The sequence below is a fragment of the Lolium perenne genome, chromosome 6, assembly GCF_019359855.2.
Source record: "Lolium perenne isolate Kyuss_39 chromosome 6, Kyuss_2.0, whole genome shotgun sequence".
In the NCBI taxonomy this organism is placed as follows: Eukaryota; Viridiplantae; Streptophyta; class Magnoliopsida; order Poales; family Poaceae; genus Lolium; species Lolium perenne.
In genome coordinates, this window is record NC_067249.2 from 227209996 (window position 1) to 227225446 (window position 15451).

General features: G+C 44.8%; 1 protein-coding gene across 1 annotated transcript; it reads left to right on the forward strand.

Moving 5' to 3' along the window:
* Positions 1-13523: 13523 nt before the first annotated feature.
* LOC127305884 (universal stress protein PHOS34) lies at positions 13524-15426 on the forward strand. The gene is made up of 4 exons (XM_051336476.2): positions 13524-13937; positions 14033-14136; positions 14248-14366; positions 15025-15426. Exons 1-4 carry the CDS (start codon positions 13748-13750, stop codon positions 15098-15100), a joined length of 489 nt encoding a protein of 162 aa, XP_051192436.1. The 5' UTR covers positions 13524-13747; the 3' UTR covers positions 15101-15426.
* Positions 15427-15451: the final 25 nt, after the last annotated feature.

The following is a 15451-nucleotide window of genomic DNA, read 5'->3' on the forward strand; positions in this document are numbered from 1 at the left end:
ACCGAATAAAAATATAGTTTCAATAGAAGAAACCTGATAAGTTGATGAAGAAGGGGATGCCTTGGGCATCCCCAAGCTTAGACGCTTGAGTCTTCTTGAAATATGCAGGGATGAACCACGGGGGCATCCCCAAGCTTAGACTTTTCACTCTTCTTGATCATATATCATCCTCCTCTCTTGACCCTTGAAAACTTCCTTCACACCAAACTTCTCATAAACTTCATTAGAGGGGTTAGTACTCAAAAAACTTGAATCCACCTTGGTCCTGTAGTGACACATTGCAAGAACTCAATAAAACATTAGCTACAGCTCTCCACGTCTAGAAAGCCTTGCTTAAAGTCCACAAGAGACAATGCAAAAAAAACAGTGACAGAATCTGCCAAAATAGAACAGCCAGTAAAGACGAATTTTAAACAGGTACTTCCGTTGCTCAAATCAGAAAACTCAAAACTAATGAAAGTTGCGTACATATCTGAGGAACACACACGTAAATTGGCATATTTTTGTGAGTTACCTACAGAGAAAACAGCCCAGATTCGTGACAGATAGAAATCTGTTTCTGCGCAGAAATCCAAATCTAGCATCAACCTTCGATTAGAGACTTCACTTGGCACAACATTGCAATAAAATAAAGATAAGGAGAGGTTGCTACAGTAGTAACAACTTCCAAGACACAATAAAACAGTAGCAAAATAAAGACATGGGTTATCTCCCAAGAAGTGCTTTCTTTATAGCCATTAAGATGGGCTCAGCAGTTTTAATGATGCACTCGCAAGAAATAAGAGTTGAAGCAAAAGAGAGCATAAAGAAGCAAATTCAAAACACATTTAATTCTAACCCACTTCCTATGCATAGGAATCTTGTACACAAATAAATTCATGAAGAACAAAGTGACAAGCATAAGAAGATAAAACAAGAGTAACTTCAAAATTTTCAGCATATAGAGAGGTGTTTTAGTACCATGCAAATTTCTACAACCATATTTTCCTCTCTCATAATAATTTTCAGTAGCTTCATGGATAAACTCAACAATATAACTATCACATGCATCATACTTTTCATGATCCATAAACACATAATTTCTATCAAGCTCAAAAATACTAGGATCAAAACTTTCAAACTCACTTTTATCAATAATATAACAAGATGATTGATCATTCTCAAAAGATATGGGACTCATAGATAAAGTCAAGAACTCTCCAATCCCATTTTCATTAGTAGTACAATTAATAGTATCAAGTAACATAGGACCATCATCTAGAGATTTATCATAAACATTTGCCAAGCAAAACTCTTTAGTACCATGCATTTCGACATCAGGCATAAACAAAGCATTATCATAAGATTTATCAAAATAGCATGGATTATCGTAGATAACAGGAGCATAATTATTCTCACAAGTTTTACTCATAGGGAATATTTCAAGAGAATCCACAGGAACATAATATTCAACCTCCTTTGGTAAGCATGGAGGACAATCAAATAGTGTAAGAGATAAAGAGTTACTCTCATTAGAAGGTTGGCATGGGTAGCTAATCCATTCTTCCTCCTTTTGTTCATCACTCTCCTCTTCTTTTTCATCCAATGGGCTTTCAGGTTCATCAATTTCCTCCTCTTTTTCATCCAATGAGCTTTCAGGTTCATCAATTTCTTCTTCCACGGGTTCCTGCAAATTGTGAGTGCATTCTTGTGCATTAATGAGTCTCTCTTTATAATCAATGATATAAGGATTATCACTGTAGCTTTCTATGCAAAAATTAAGGATAGAAGAGACATAATCTTTAAGGTCCTTACAAACAACACAAGTTTCATAATTTTTAACAATGAAGGATTCTATCTCAGAGGCTCCCATAAATATGACAAATTGTTCTACCTCTTCGAACCCAAAATGAATATAGTTATTCCAATTATAGTTCTTAATTAAAACTTCCTCACTAAAGCCACATTGAAATTTCAGATGTTTAGTATCCTCTTTAGAGCAACAGTTTATATCATGGCGTTTAAGCAAGATTTTAGCAATTGTATTCAATTTTTCTATCACAGCACTCATAACTTTACCCTTTCTTGATTCTCTATAATTATTATATAATTCTATAAGCTCCAGATAGGTTGTGGGTTCTTCCATAACAGCAGTTTTTAATTTTTAGGTTTTTCAAATTTTTATGGATTTTTGGGTATATGAGAAAAGTAAAACAAAACAAAAACAAACTAGACAAAAGTAAACTAAGCAAAGTAATACTAGACAGAAATAAACTAAGCACAAGTAAACTAGACAAAAGTAAACTAAGCAAAACAAAATAAAATAAAACAGAGAGAGAGGTGGAGTGTACTCCCCAGGTGAACTTATGAGTAGAGCTATGCCTCCCCGGCAACGGCGCCAGAAAATAGTCTTGATAACCCACAAGTAGAGGGGAGCGCAACAGTCTTCGAGGGAAGTAAAAACCATATTTATTGATTCGACACAAGGGGAGGTAATGAAGACTTATAATCGTTAACAACTGCGGTGTCAATTCATTGCACACAGGAAAAGCACTAGTAACAGGTGATGTGAAAGCAGTGATAATATGAGAGCAGAGTAACATAACACAATGATGCAAAACGATAATATGAGAGCAATGGCACCAGAAAATAGTTGATACTACTTCCAATGTCATGTAGAACGAGTATATGATGATGAAAGATGGACCGGGGTTCCCAGCTATCTACACTAGTGGTAACTCTCCAATAACAAGTGTTGGGTGAACAAATTATAGTTGGGCAATTGATAGGATTGAAATAGCATTAAGACAGAACATCAAGATCATTAATCATGTAGGCATGTTTCCCATATATAGTCATACGTGCTCGCAATGAGAAACTTGTACAACATCTTTTGTCCTACCAGCCGGTGGCGGAATGCCTCAAGGGAATCTACTGGAAATTAAGGTACTCCTTTTAATAGAGCACCGGAGCAAAGCATTAACACTCCGTGAAAACATGTGATCCTCATATCTAAGCCTTCCCCTCCAGTTGTCCCAATTTCTGTCACTTTGGGGCCTTTAGTTCCGGACATAGACATGTGCATACAACTTGTAGATACAATCTAAGCAATAAGTATAGAGCTTAAATCTAAGATCATGCCACTCGGGCCCTAGTGACAAGCATTAAACACAACAAGATTGCAGCAACAATAACTTCATAAACTTTGTAGATAGACAATCATAACGTAGCAATCCATCGGATCCCAACAAACACAACACCGATTACATCAGATGAATCTCAATCATGTAAGGCAGCTCATGAGATCATTGTATTGAAGTACATGGGAGAGATGATACCAACTAGCTACAGCTAGAACCCGTAGTCCATGGGGGAACTACTCACGGAACATGATGGAGGCGATGGCGTCGATGGAGATGGCTTCCGGGAGCACTTCCCCGTCCCGGCAGGGTGCCGGAACAGAGACTTCTGTCCCCCGAATTGGAGTTTCGCGATGGCGGCGGCGCCCCTGGAGTCTTTCTGGAGTTTCGTCCATTCATATCGCGTTTTTAGGTCGAAAGGGGTTAAATAGGCGAAGAGGCGGCGCAAGAGGGCGCCTGGGGGCTCCTCACCATAGGCTGGCGCGGGCCCAGGCCTGGCCGCGCCGCCTTATGGTGTGGTGGCCCTCTGGCCCTCCTCCGACTCCCCTTCGGTGTTCTGGAGCCTTCCGGGAAAAATAAGATCTTTGGCGTTGATTTCGTCCAATTCCGAGAATATTGCCCGAACAGCCTTTGTGGAACCAAAAACAGCAGAAAACAGGAACTGGCACTTCGGCATCTTGTTAATAGGTTAGTTCCGGAAAATGCATAAAAACATTATAAAGTGCAAGCAAAACATGTAAGTATTGTCATAAAACAAGCATGGAACATCAGAAATTATGGATACGTTGGAGACGTATCACACCTCTCCCCTCCCCTCCCTCTTCCTCTACCCGGCCCTGCTCTGGATGTGTTGCTGTTGTGCTCTGGATGTTGTTGTGCTCGATCTGGATGCTATGTGTTGCATGCTATTGTGCTCTGGATGCTGTTGTGCTCGATCTGGATATATTATTTCCATTCTCTGCCTGTGATGATGAATCATGTGGATGATGGGCCTCTTGTATTGAATTGGCAGCAATTTATAGTCCTAGCTTGCTCTAAGATTCTACAGATCAAGTAGTGGCTTGACAGTAACTAAATAAGCTTATGCTTAATTAGTCAGATGTTGAATTAGTAAGATCAAGAAGTGGCTTGAGTTCCTGTTGGTAATCAATACCAACAGAGAGCTACTTTATTTTAAGTAGAATTTCTTTTAAGGACTCTAGCTAGATTAGAGGGGAAAAAGTTGCTGCTTTGTTGCCTATGATAATGGATCATCAAATGTTTCCCTTTGTCTCTGGTTGCCTCCTTAATTGATGCCTTATGATCCAAATGACCCAAGTCCCTTGCATGATCCCATTTCCCTAATGTTGCTTAAGATGAATAAATTCCCTCTAATCACCATTTGGAGATCAAGACTAGTTCTTGATTTCCATCAGCTAGACTCCAATATTAAAAATGTCTCCCAAATATGGAGACAAACATTTTAACATTACCCCAATGTTATTTCTCTCAAATGGACAGTTTCTGATGGTATGCTTGCTCCTCACTGTACTTTATCAATTCCCTACTGATCCTAAGTACCCATGAATATCTGGTGGTGTTCTTCTGTTGTTTAGTTACTGTCAACACATGTGTTTGCATGTGTGTGTGAGCTGCTTGTAGTGTCACTTGACTGTTCAAGTTTCAATGTTGGTTACTTTTCCTCTAGTGCAAGAAATGGTTGAGCAGATGTTTATCCACTATTGGCCTTTATTCTTGGTAGCTCAAAGTGTCATACACTTACTGGATCATCAAATGTTTTCCTTTGTCCCTGGTTGCCTCCTTAATTGATGCCTTATGATCCAAATTACTATATTATTGGATTGAGTGTTATGGCTACTGCTTGTTTGCTCTCCAAATTACCAAGTGATGAATATATAATCCCTTTGGAGCATCTGCCCCATGCTATATATGTGTATTTGACCATGCTTATGATGGATTTCTTTTAAGGACTCTAGCTAGATTAGAGGGGAAAAAGTTGCTGCTTTGTTGCCTATGATAATGGATCATCAAATGTTTCCCTTTGTCCCTGGTTGCCTCCTTAATTGATGCCTTATGATCCAAATGACCCAAGTCCCTTGCATGATCCCATTTGTCCCTAATGTTGCTTAAGATGAATAAATTTCCTCTAATCACCATTTGGAGATCAAGACTAGTTCTTGATTTCCATTAGCTAGACTCCAATATTAAAAATGTCTCCCAAATATGGAGACAAACATTTTAACATTACCCCAATGTTATTTCTCTCAAATGGACAGTTTCTGATGGTATGCTTGCTCCTCATTGTAATTTATCAATTCCCTACTGATCCTAAGTACCCATGAATATCTGGTGGTGTTCTTCTGCTGTTTAGTTACTGTCAACACATGTGTTTGTAGGATAACGTTGCATAGAAAACAAAAATTTTCCTACCGCGAACACGCAATCCAAGCCAAGATGCAATCTAGAAGACGGTAGCAACGAGGGGGTATCGAGTCTCACCCTTGAAGAGATTCCAAAGCCTACAAGATGAGGCTCTTGTTGCTGCGGTAGACGTTCACTTGCCGCTTGCAAAAGCGCGTAGAAGATCTTGATCACGATCGGTTCCGGCGCCACGAACGGGCAGCACCTCCGTACTCGGTCACACGTTCGGTTTTTGATGAAGACGACGTCCACCTCCCCGTTCCAGCGGGCAGCGGAAGTAGTAGCTCCTCTTGAATCTGACAGCACGATGGCGTGATGTCGGTGGCGGTGGAGAACTCCGGCGGAGCTTCGCTAAAGCTACGCGGGAGATATGGAGGAGAGGGGGGCGGCTAGGGTTTGGGAGGGGTGGCCGGCCTCAAGGGGGTGCGGCCAACTTGTGGCTTTGTGGTGGCCGGCCCCCTCCCCTATGCCCCTCATTATATAGGTGGATCCCCAAGTGTTGGTGTCCAAGTCTTCGAATAAGACCCGAACCAAAAACCTTCCATATGAGGGGGAAACCTAGCCAAGCTAGGACTCCCACTAGAGGTGGGAGTTCCACCTCCCATATGGGGGGGTTGGCCGGCCCCCTAAGGGGGAGTCCACTTGGGACTCCTCCCCCACTAGGGTTGGCCGGCCATGGAGGTGGAGTCCCATGTGGACTCCACCTTCCTTGGTGGTTTCTTCCGGACTTTTCTAGAACCTACTAGAACCTTCCATAGAACCTTCCGCGACATTTTAATTCACATAAAATGACATCCTATATATGAATCTTATTCTCCGGACCATTCCGGAACTCCTCGTGATGTCCGGGATCTCATCCGGGACTCCGAACAAATATTCGAACTCCATTCCATATTCAAGTTCTACCATTTCAACATCCAACTTTAAGTGTGTCACCCTACGGTTCGTGAACTATGCGGACATGGTTGAGTACTCACTCCGACCAATAACCAATAGCGGGATCTGGAGATCCATAATGGCTCCCACATATTCAACGATGACTTTAGTGATCGAATGAACCATTCACATACGATACCAATTCCCTTTGTCTCGCGATATTTTACTTGTCCGAGGTTTGATCTTCGGTATCACTCTATACCTTGTTCAACCTCGTCTCCTGACAAGTACTCTTTACTCGTACCATGGTATGTGGTCTCTTATGAACTCATTCATATGCTTGCAAGACATTAGACGACATTCCACCGAGAGGGCCCAGAGTATATCTATCCGTCATCGGGATGGACAAATCCCACTGTTGATCCATATGCCTCAACTCATACTTTCCGGATACTTAATCCCACCTTTATAGCCACCCATTTATGCAGTGGTGTTTGGTGTAATCAAAGTACCTTTCCGGTATAAGTGATTTACATGATCTCATGGTCATAAGGACTAGGTAACTATGTATCGAAAGCTTATAGCAAATAACTTAATGACGAGATCTTATGCTACGCTTAATTGGGTGTGTCCATTACATCATTCATATAATGATATAACCTTGTTATTAATAACATCCAATGTTCATGATTATGAAACTAATCATCCATTAATCAACCAGCTAGTTTAAGAGGCATACTAGGGACTTCTTGTTTGTCTACATATCACACATGTACTAATGTTTCGGTTAATACAATTATAGCATGATATATAAACATTTATCATAAACATAAAGATATAAATAATAACGACTTTATTATTGCCTCTAGGGCATATCTCCTTCAGTGTTTGCATGTGTGTGTGAGCTGCTTGTAGTGTCACTTGACTGTTCAAGTTTCAATATTGGTTACTTTTCCTCTAGTGCAAGAAATGGTTGAGCAGATGTGTATCCACTGTTGGCCTTTATTCTTGGTAGCTCAAAGTGTCATGCACTTACTGGATCATCAAATGTTTCCCTTTGTCCCTGGTTGCCTCCTTAATTGATGCCTTATGATCTATTTCTTGTTGGCTTTGATGAAAATAGAGATATCCACAGTAGGGGATCATGTAAATGAATGCCACTGTGGTATCCTTTGAAGAAAATGGACTGTTTCTGATGGTTTTAAAAGGCTAGGTGGTGCTAGGTGATTAAGTTGGCTACCAAGACTTGTCTCATCTGGTTAGCTGGGATATGCTATGTGTTGTTGCTTGTTTAGGCATATCTATCACTTCTTTAGTTCTTGGTTCTTGATTGGCCTCTCTTTTGCCAAAGATCACTTGGTCTATATACCAAGTGATGAATAATCCCTTTGGAGCATCTGCTCCATGCATGCTATGTGTGTTTGAGCATCTTGACTTATGTCACCATGGTTGCTGGTTTGGTGGTGTTTTTGTACTTGCCGATGATTAGATGGTTGGTCGATCACTCGTACACTCGGGGGTGGAGCAAGTGAGCCTGGTGTGATGGCACAAATATCAATATCTTGTGCATCCTACCTGGCCTCACTTACTCCATCCCTGGATGTTAATATTTGTTTCAACCAACAAAGTATGAGGCATTCCATTTAGTTCATACTAGCTACTTCTTAATTGCATTGGCCTTTTTTCCATTTTAGTGCCGATGATTAGAATGTTTGGTCACCTATAAGCCGCAATATACTTTGTAGACGGGCCCCCCTTTCCCCGGCCGCCGTTTCGTGAACGAGTCCTTGACGAGACAACAACGCCGACCTGCCTCTCCGGCGCAGAACCACGCCAGTCCCAGCCGCCTCCTTTGTGGCCGCGTCTCCTGCGCTCTGCGCTTTTCTCCATGGCCGGACCACGATTGGACACACCGAGGGAATAATGATAATCGCCATCACCACTATCGTCAGACTCCACAGGTGTAGAGTACTTTGCAGCAGATGCCACTTTTCTTCTCTCGCCGTCCAGTGAACGAGTCCTTGATGCAAAGACCGTGCCGGCCTCCCTAGCATCATGCCGACCCCTGTTGCCGCGCTTCAGGCCGTGTCTCCTGCGCCCTGCACTCTTCGCCTTCTTGCCCGGTGAACAATAGACTGATCGTTGGAATAAGGAAGCCGATGACGGCCGATCGCAATCTAATCTTGCGACCGGCCGTCATCGGTTTCCTTATTCCTCAGTCTATTGGTTCACCGGGCAAAAAGGCGAACAGTGCAGGGCGCGAGACACACGGCCTGAAGCGTGGCAACACGGGACAGCATAATGCTGGGCAGGCCGGCACAGTCTTTGCATCAAGGACTCGTTCAATGGACGGCAAGGGAAGAAAAGTGGCATCTGCTGCAAACTGCTATGCACATGTGGAGTCTGGCGATAGTGGTGATCGCGATTATCATTATTCCCCCGGTGAGTCCAATCGTGGTCCGGCCATGGAGAAGAGCGCAGGAGACGCGGCCACAAGGGAGGCGGCTGGGACTGCCGTGGTTCTGCGCCGGAGAGGCAGATCAGCGTTGTTGTCTCGTCAAGGACCCGTTCACGGAACGGCGGCCGGGAAAAGGGGGCCTTTCTGCAAAGTATACTGCGGATACTGCAACTATGGTTTCTGACCATAGTATTTGTGTTGACCAACAATGTATGAGGCACTCTCATTCCATTTGCTTTGGTATTTTCAAAATGCCGATGATTAAAATGTTTGGTCACCGATACACTCTGGGGTGGCGTAAGTGAGCCTGGTAAGATAGCACAAATATCAATCTCTTGTGCATCAGACTTGGTATCACTTACGCCATCCCTGAATGTTAATATTTGTGTTGACCAACAATGTATGAGACATTTATTCCATTTCTCTTGTGCATCGGACTTGTTGGTCTCACTTTCTTCCATTTTAATCATAGTAGGAACCGGATGAAGACCCCGATGCAAGCGAGCCTGGTGGGTAGAGAGGAGGGAGCAAAGGAGGAACCGGATGAAGACTACTTTGTATCTCGAAATTGTGAATTTTGTATGAATTACGAGTTGTATGCAAAACATTTGACACTTGCCACTATATATGTATCTCGATCGGGCTCTAAGTACTGTGATGATGATGTATAATGTTGCTATGTTATATGTGTCCATATTATATCTGTCTACCTGTCTATATTATACTTGTATACTGTGTACAAAACTTGTATAAAACCTGTATAATACACCAGGGAGCACAAAATCGAGTATACTTGTACATTGTTCTGTGGCACACCAAAATAGAATTCAGTGGCGCACTTATTTCTGTGGCGCACCGGACCTAGTGCGCCATAGAAACCTTATTTCTGTGGCGCACGGCCAGGTGCGCCACAGAAACCTTATTTTTGTGGCGACGTTTCTGTGGCGCACCTCCCATGCGCCACAGAATCCCATTTTCGTGCGCCACTGATGAGGCTTTTCCTACTAGTGCCGAGAAAACACAAATTGTTCAACAAAAACAACAGAAGTGAATTGTTTTTAATTTAGTTTCTCCACCTGTAGTCCTCATTTCGATGCTCTGTATATGAGGCAAGAAAATTAAAATGTGCAGAGATGGTGAATTGATCTAAATTAGTTAAGACGTGTAAAGAAAATGCTGAGAATGATCTCGCCTCAAAGACTGCAACAGGTTTATGAGAGTAGAACATCCAAGCGAAATTATGTTTATCAGCGTCCTAAATCTTTTATGTTGTTGACATTCTGCGGTTAACCATATGAAGCTTTAACTCCAAGTGCATAATATCGACAATCATTTCTAATCAAGAAATTTTATGACCTAATGAAAAAATGGCGAGTATTATACCTGGAGAAAGGATTGTGTAGCCTCCATATTTGAGCAATGGGGAAAGTATAGAGTAGCCTGCATACTTGAGCAATGAAGAAAAAGTAATCTCACATGAATCGGAAATTCGAAATGGAACTCAGGACCAGATGATCCCTTTATCCAGACCAACCAATTGCTCCGAGATTTGTGTTGGCAGGTGTATTTTCTGACGTATTGTCAGCTCCACCCAGAAATAGGAACAGTGGACGTTCCACCACCAGCCCAAATTAATGCCGTCTTTTCCGTTGTGATGTGAGCGGTACAAACGGAAGGCCAGCATCCTGAACCGATTTGTTGGACGCCTGGATTGCGATTTCTTGCAGAATCGCTGGCTGACTCCAGGGGGAGTTTCCTTTTTTCAGCTGCGATAATTGGTGGCCCCAAACCCAAAATATGTTTCTGCTATTCGGCGCACGCAAACGAAACAGTGGACGAGGATTTTGCTACTGTATTATGAAATTGTGACCAGCTAAGCCTCCTGAACTGCTAACCAGAGTAGACACGAGAATGCAAACTTTGCATGCATGACACGGTTAGTAACAGGAGAAGTGCTATTTGTAACAAGATTAAAGCTCAAAGAAATCTCCTGTATCAAATCCATCCGAGCTGCTCCCGCTCCCAATGCAGCCGGTGGCCAGACGCAGCAGCGTCCCCCACCTTCCATTTCTCGTCCTCACATTGCCGCGCTAGTTCATATGGCCAAATCCCAAGCTCACCGGCTTCCACAGAGCACCGGTAGCAGCAGCAGGTCCACTCACCCGTGGTGACGCTCTATGCCGCGCGCGATGCATGCCCCGACTTGGCCGCCGCGCGTTCCCCGCTCTCCCTGGACGGCCCTATCTGAACGCGCTTTCTCTGCACGGTCCTCTCACGTCTGCCTGACGCTCTCCGCCGTCTCCTGCCGCCCGCGTCGCCTCCTCCGCCGCCGCTTCGTCCGGCCAAAGGCGGCGAGGATTGCCATGTCCGGTTGACTCCGCGGAATCTGCAGCACGGGGCCATCCACGCCATCTAGTCCGCTTGCAACATCGCCCACACTCGTCCCCCAGCACGGTCACACCCGCCGCCGCCGGGCCTGCGTTGCTACTGACGGAATCCCCGCCGTGCAAACTCTCCAGTCCTGCCTCAGCCGGGTACGCATCGTATATGGGTAGGCTGCGATTTGATTCCAAAAAATTTCCATTAGAATCAATCTACGATTCGCACACCACGCGCCCCGCGAAACAAGAGAAAAAACCGCGCACCTGCGCACTCCGTCTCTCTCCCGGCGGCGAACAAGAAGAAGAGAAGCCACTCGAGAATCTGCCCCCGGCCTCTCTCCTGGTCACCGCCTCTGCAAAATCACCCCAGCCGCCGCACGCGAAGAAGAAATCAGGACAAGGGGGAATAGGCCTTTGGATCGGTAGGGAAATTTCGGGTCTACCCAAATCCTGGACCACGGTCCTCCAACACATGTTCCACAGTCCAGCTCGGCAGCGCCGTCACGCGGCGATCCACCCAGAGCCGACGCGGGCACACGTCCGTCACGTATCTGCAGGCCCACCGCCATTATAGCTTACCGTATTTGCTTTGTACTGCGATTTTCCGCACGCCGTATCTGCACACGAAATTATGCTGACACGAATCCCCACAAGCAGACTAACGATGCAGATAACGAGATCATCTAGACCCATGTCCCAAAACGCCTCTCCCCACATGAATGAACTATACAGATCGCTTTTCCACTTCTCACGTTTGTCTTAGTAGCATACGTCGTATATTCTAAAACACAATCAGAAAATAAATCTACTGATCCCCGGAGATACCAATTTCTTGGTTTTAAAAATCTGCAGAATTACTTACACCATGCAAACTCTGAACACCATTCCTCACATATAATCCAATATGGGCAAAGAAATATCATCATACCAAAAACGGCTAGAGGAGCCGAAGCCTGGAGGCACTCTAAATAGCAAGCATGTCTGCCGATCAGGTAGTTTATAATCTCACATGGGGTGACAAACCTATCAACCCTGCAGATGGATGCGCTAGCTGCTTCTGTACTTGGATATTTCCTGCTAGCATCAAGGACGCCTCACCGAGATCATCTGAGATCTCAGTTGGTACAGGGAAGGCAGGCCACCTAGCAGCGGTGGAGACCTCCCAGCCCCGTCGGTCCGGCCGGCCGATTTCTATCGCATGCCACGGGAACCAGCTACTGGCGCCAAGAGTTCGTGAAGAGAGTGCCGTAACACGTAAACTCTCGCCGGTGTAGTGTCCTACTCCTACCCCGCCATGTCGTCGGTGACGAACTGGCCTGCCGCCGACATGGAGGTCGTCTGCGCGCAACGCATCGACGGACGATGGGTGTCGACATCTCTAAATAAATCCTATCAAGCTTAGATCAGAGCAACTCAACCTTTTAAAGGGAGAGAAATCTCTTGTTCTCCACCGAAAGAGATTTCAGTTATTGTGCTTTTAAAAGGGGGAATCCATCGGTTTCTTTTAGTAATGGGATTTGATGTGGAAGGGGAAGAGAGAGGGGGTGGGAATCAATCGGTGGGAGAGTAAACGATGGGTTGCTGCGACAGCCGTTTCTGTGGAGCGGAAGAAGTTGGGGCGGCAGCGATCCCGTGTTTAATTTGTTGATTCACGGGAGGAGCAGAACAGTTGGGAGGAGAACTGGAGGGGATCGCTAATTGGACTGACGTGCCTTCACAGGAGAACAGGAAAATGGGGTCAGCTATTTAGAAAGAGAAAATACACGAGCTGCACAGTAAAAATAACGAAAGTGTGCATTTGTGATGTGGACTGGCTTTTGTGCTGTTGAGTAATACATTTTCTTTTATTTTTCTTTCTTAGCTTCATTTGTATCGACCTGTTTCTCTTGCATTTGATTGACCAGTGAGATTTTAAAATTTCATTCGATGAACCCTAAAAGGAGAGAAAAATGCAAAAAAAATAGCACAATTCAAGGCTTCAAATTTTAAAAACCACCGGTTTCCAACTTTTCGGCACCTGTATCGGTTGACAACCTGACAAAAAAACATGGTTTTTGTTTGCAATTGTGGTGGTTTTTTCAATTGATTCAAAAAGCAAGTAGTTCAGACGTCAACTTGGCAGCGAGCGCAGCTGGTCGAGCTGGACGAAAAAATTAGAGTCACTGTCATATTTAACTTGTCACGTGTGCCTGTTCAATCAGTAATTCAGAACCGTAGACGGCTCTAATCCGTGGGCGGCTGGGCGCGATCAGTACGCAATGGGCCGCTGGAAAGACTCGCGCCACCACTAGCTAGCCACCTAGCCAAGGGTCAAGCAAGACTCGAGCGGCGCCGCTGATTAAGCTCGCCGCGCGGACGTTTTCTCCAGCAGCTAAACTTATAAGCAACAGCCAACAGCGGAAGAAAGGAAGGCAGCAGGACGCAAACTTAGTCGCTCTCAATTCGTCCGGGAAGGAGATAGCTAGCCAGCAGAGTTCGACCAAGAAGCAACCATGGCCACGGCCAACCTCAGCAGCGTGGTGGTGGCGGTGGACGGCAGCGAGGAGAGCATGAAAGCGCTGAGCTGGGCGCTCGACAGCCTGCGCCTCCGCCCCGACGGCGCCCTCGTCGTGCTACATGTCCAGTCGCCGCCCGGCATCGCCTCCGGGCTCAACCCCAGACCCATCCCCTTCGGCGGCCCCAGTAAGCAAGCAGCCCCGCAATTTCGTCTTGTCCGTCCTAGCAGTTCTTGTCCATTAGCCTGACGGCTTTTTCGGTGGGCCCGCGTCGTCGATCAGAGATCGCGGAGGTGCCGGCGTTCACGCAGGCGATCGAGGCGCACCAGCGGCGGATCACGGAGGCGATCATGGAGCACGCGCTCAAGATTTGCTCCGACAAGAATGTAAGGGGGGGAGGGATCGAGGAATCATTTCTGTACCGATTACTCGTCTGTTCTTCCGATTGTTTCTTCCGCAATCGGTAGTAATTAGATCGGATTCTTGGTTTCCTGAAGGTGGAGGTGAAGACGGAGGTGGTGGTTGGGGATCCCAAGGAGAAGATCTGCGAGGTCACGGCCGAGCTCAAGGCCGATCTGCTCGTCATGGGGTGCCGGGCATTTGGGCCTGTCAAAAGGTAACACTGTCTAGCTTCTGCTGCTGGAAGCTGACTTTCTGCTTGTTTTGACGCTGTCTTATTGCCTGAACAAACACGAACTGCAAGAAAAATTCAGGTTTTCTAAACCAGTTCTCTCACCAGTTGATGGTTCCTAGCTCGAATGCAGATATCACTAGTGTTGATTGTGGCGCTATAAGATTTGGTAAAATTATGTCACTACAAGATCGGTCTCGCATGGCAAGAACTGTGCTGAACATATTTTAGTTGTTCTCTCTGGCTACGTGGACATCTTTTATGGCAGTAACCAACTACCCATATGCTATTATACGAAGATCTGCATTTCGGAATTCTATGATGCAAGTTTTCCATGGAAATGGACTATAGATTAAAACTCTCATGATTTGGGCAATGGTTCAGCCTTGCATTGCATCATGAAAATATGAACAATTCTACTTATACAGTCAGAACTGGTAATGGTTCTAATAAGGAAAGATAGATAATCAGTTGTGTTTACGAAAACAGACCCAAATCCTTGGTTGATATAGTATTATCCTAGTGTTGATGTATTCAGATCATGAAGTTTCTAGCATAGTTGCGTGCCTGCTTGTTTGATTGGCATTATTGTTCGGTCCATTGCTACATGATAGACACAAACTCAGCTGAATCTTTTAAACAGGATGTTCCTGGGCAGTGTGAGCAACTACTGCATCAACAGCGTCGGCTGCCCCGTTGTTGTGATCAAGGGCACCTGAACCATCCTCGACAAACATTCTTTGTAGAATTCCGCATCAAGTTTTTTGAGGTTGCTACCGTGCTCTCTGCAATCCTGTGCAATTCAAGACTATGCTTGTATGTATCATGTTGTCAATTGGTTTTGGTGAGGGACAAGATAGATCGAACTGGTTCTGTACACTGTGCATGGAAAATGTACCATTGGTTTCTGGATCTGTGTATAATAAGTGCGCCGTTCCATGGATGGATGTAGCACATGGTTCTGTACATTCTTGTATCTGTTGACAACATGGAAACATGGCACCATGTGGGTGTGAGCTTTTGTTTATACAAGTTTTTGCAAAAATCTTTGGCGTTTGTTTGTCTGATCT

Bases quoted from the DNA above. Each gene is read 5' to 3' on its own strand.
- LOC127305884 (XM_051336476.2), top strand. From the start codon at position 13,748: ATGGCCACGGCCAACCTCAGCAGCGTGGTGGTGGCGGTGGACGGCAGC. The intron at 13,938-14,032 runs GTAAGCAAGCAG...GTCGTCGATCAG, and splicing joins CATCCCCTTCGGCGGCCCCA to AGATCGCGGAGGTGCCGGCG. The intron at 14,137-14,247 runs GTAAGGGGGGGA...GGTTTCCTGAAG, and splicing joins AGATTTGCTCCGACAAGAAT to GTGGAGGTGAAGACGGAGGT.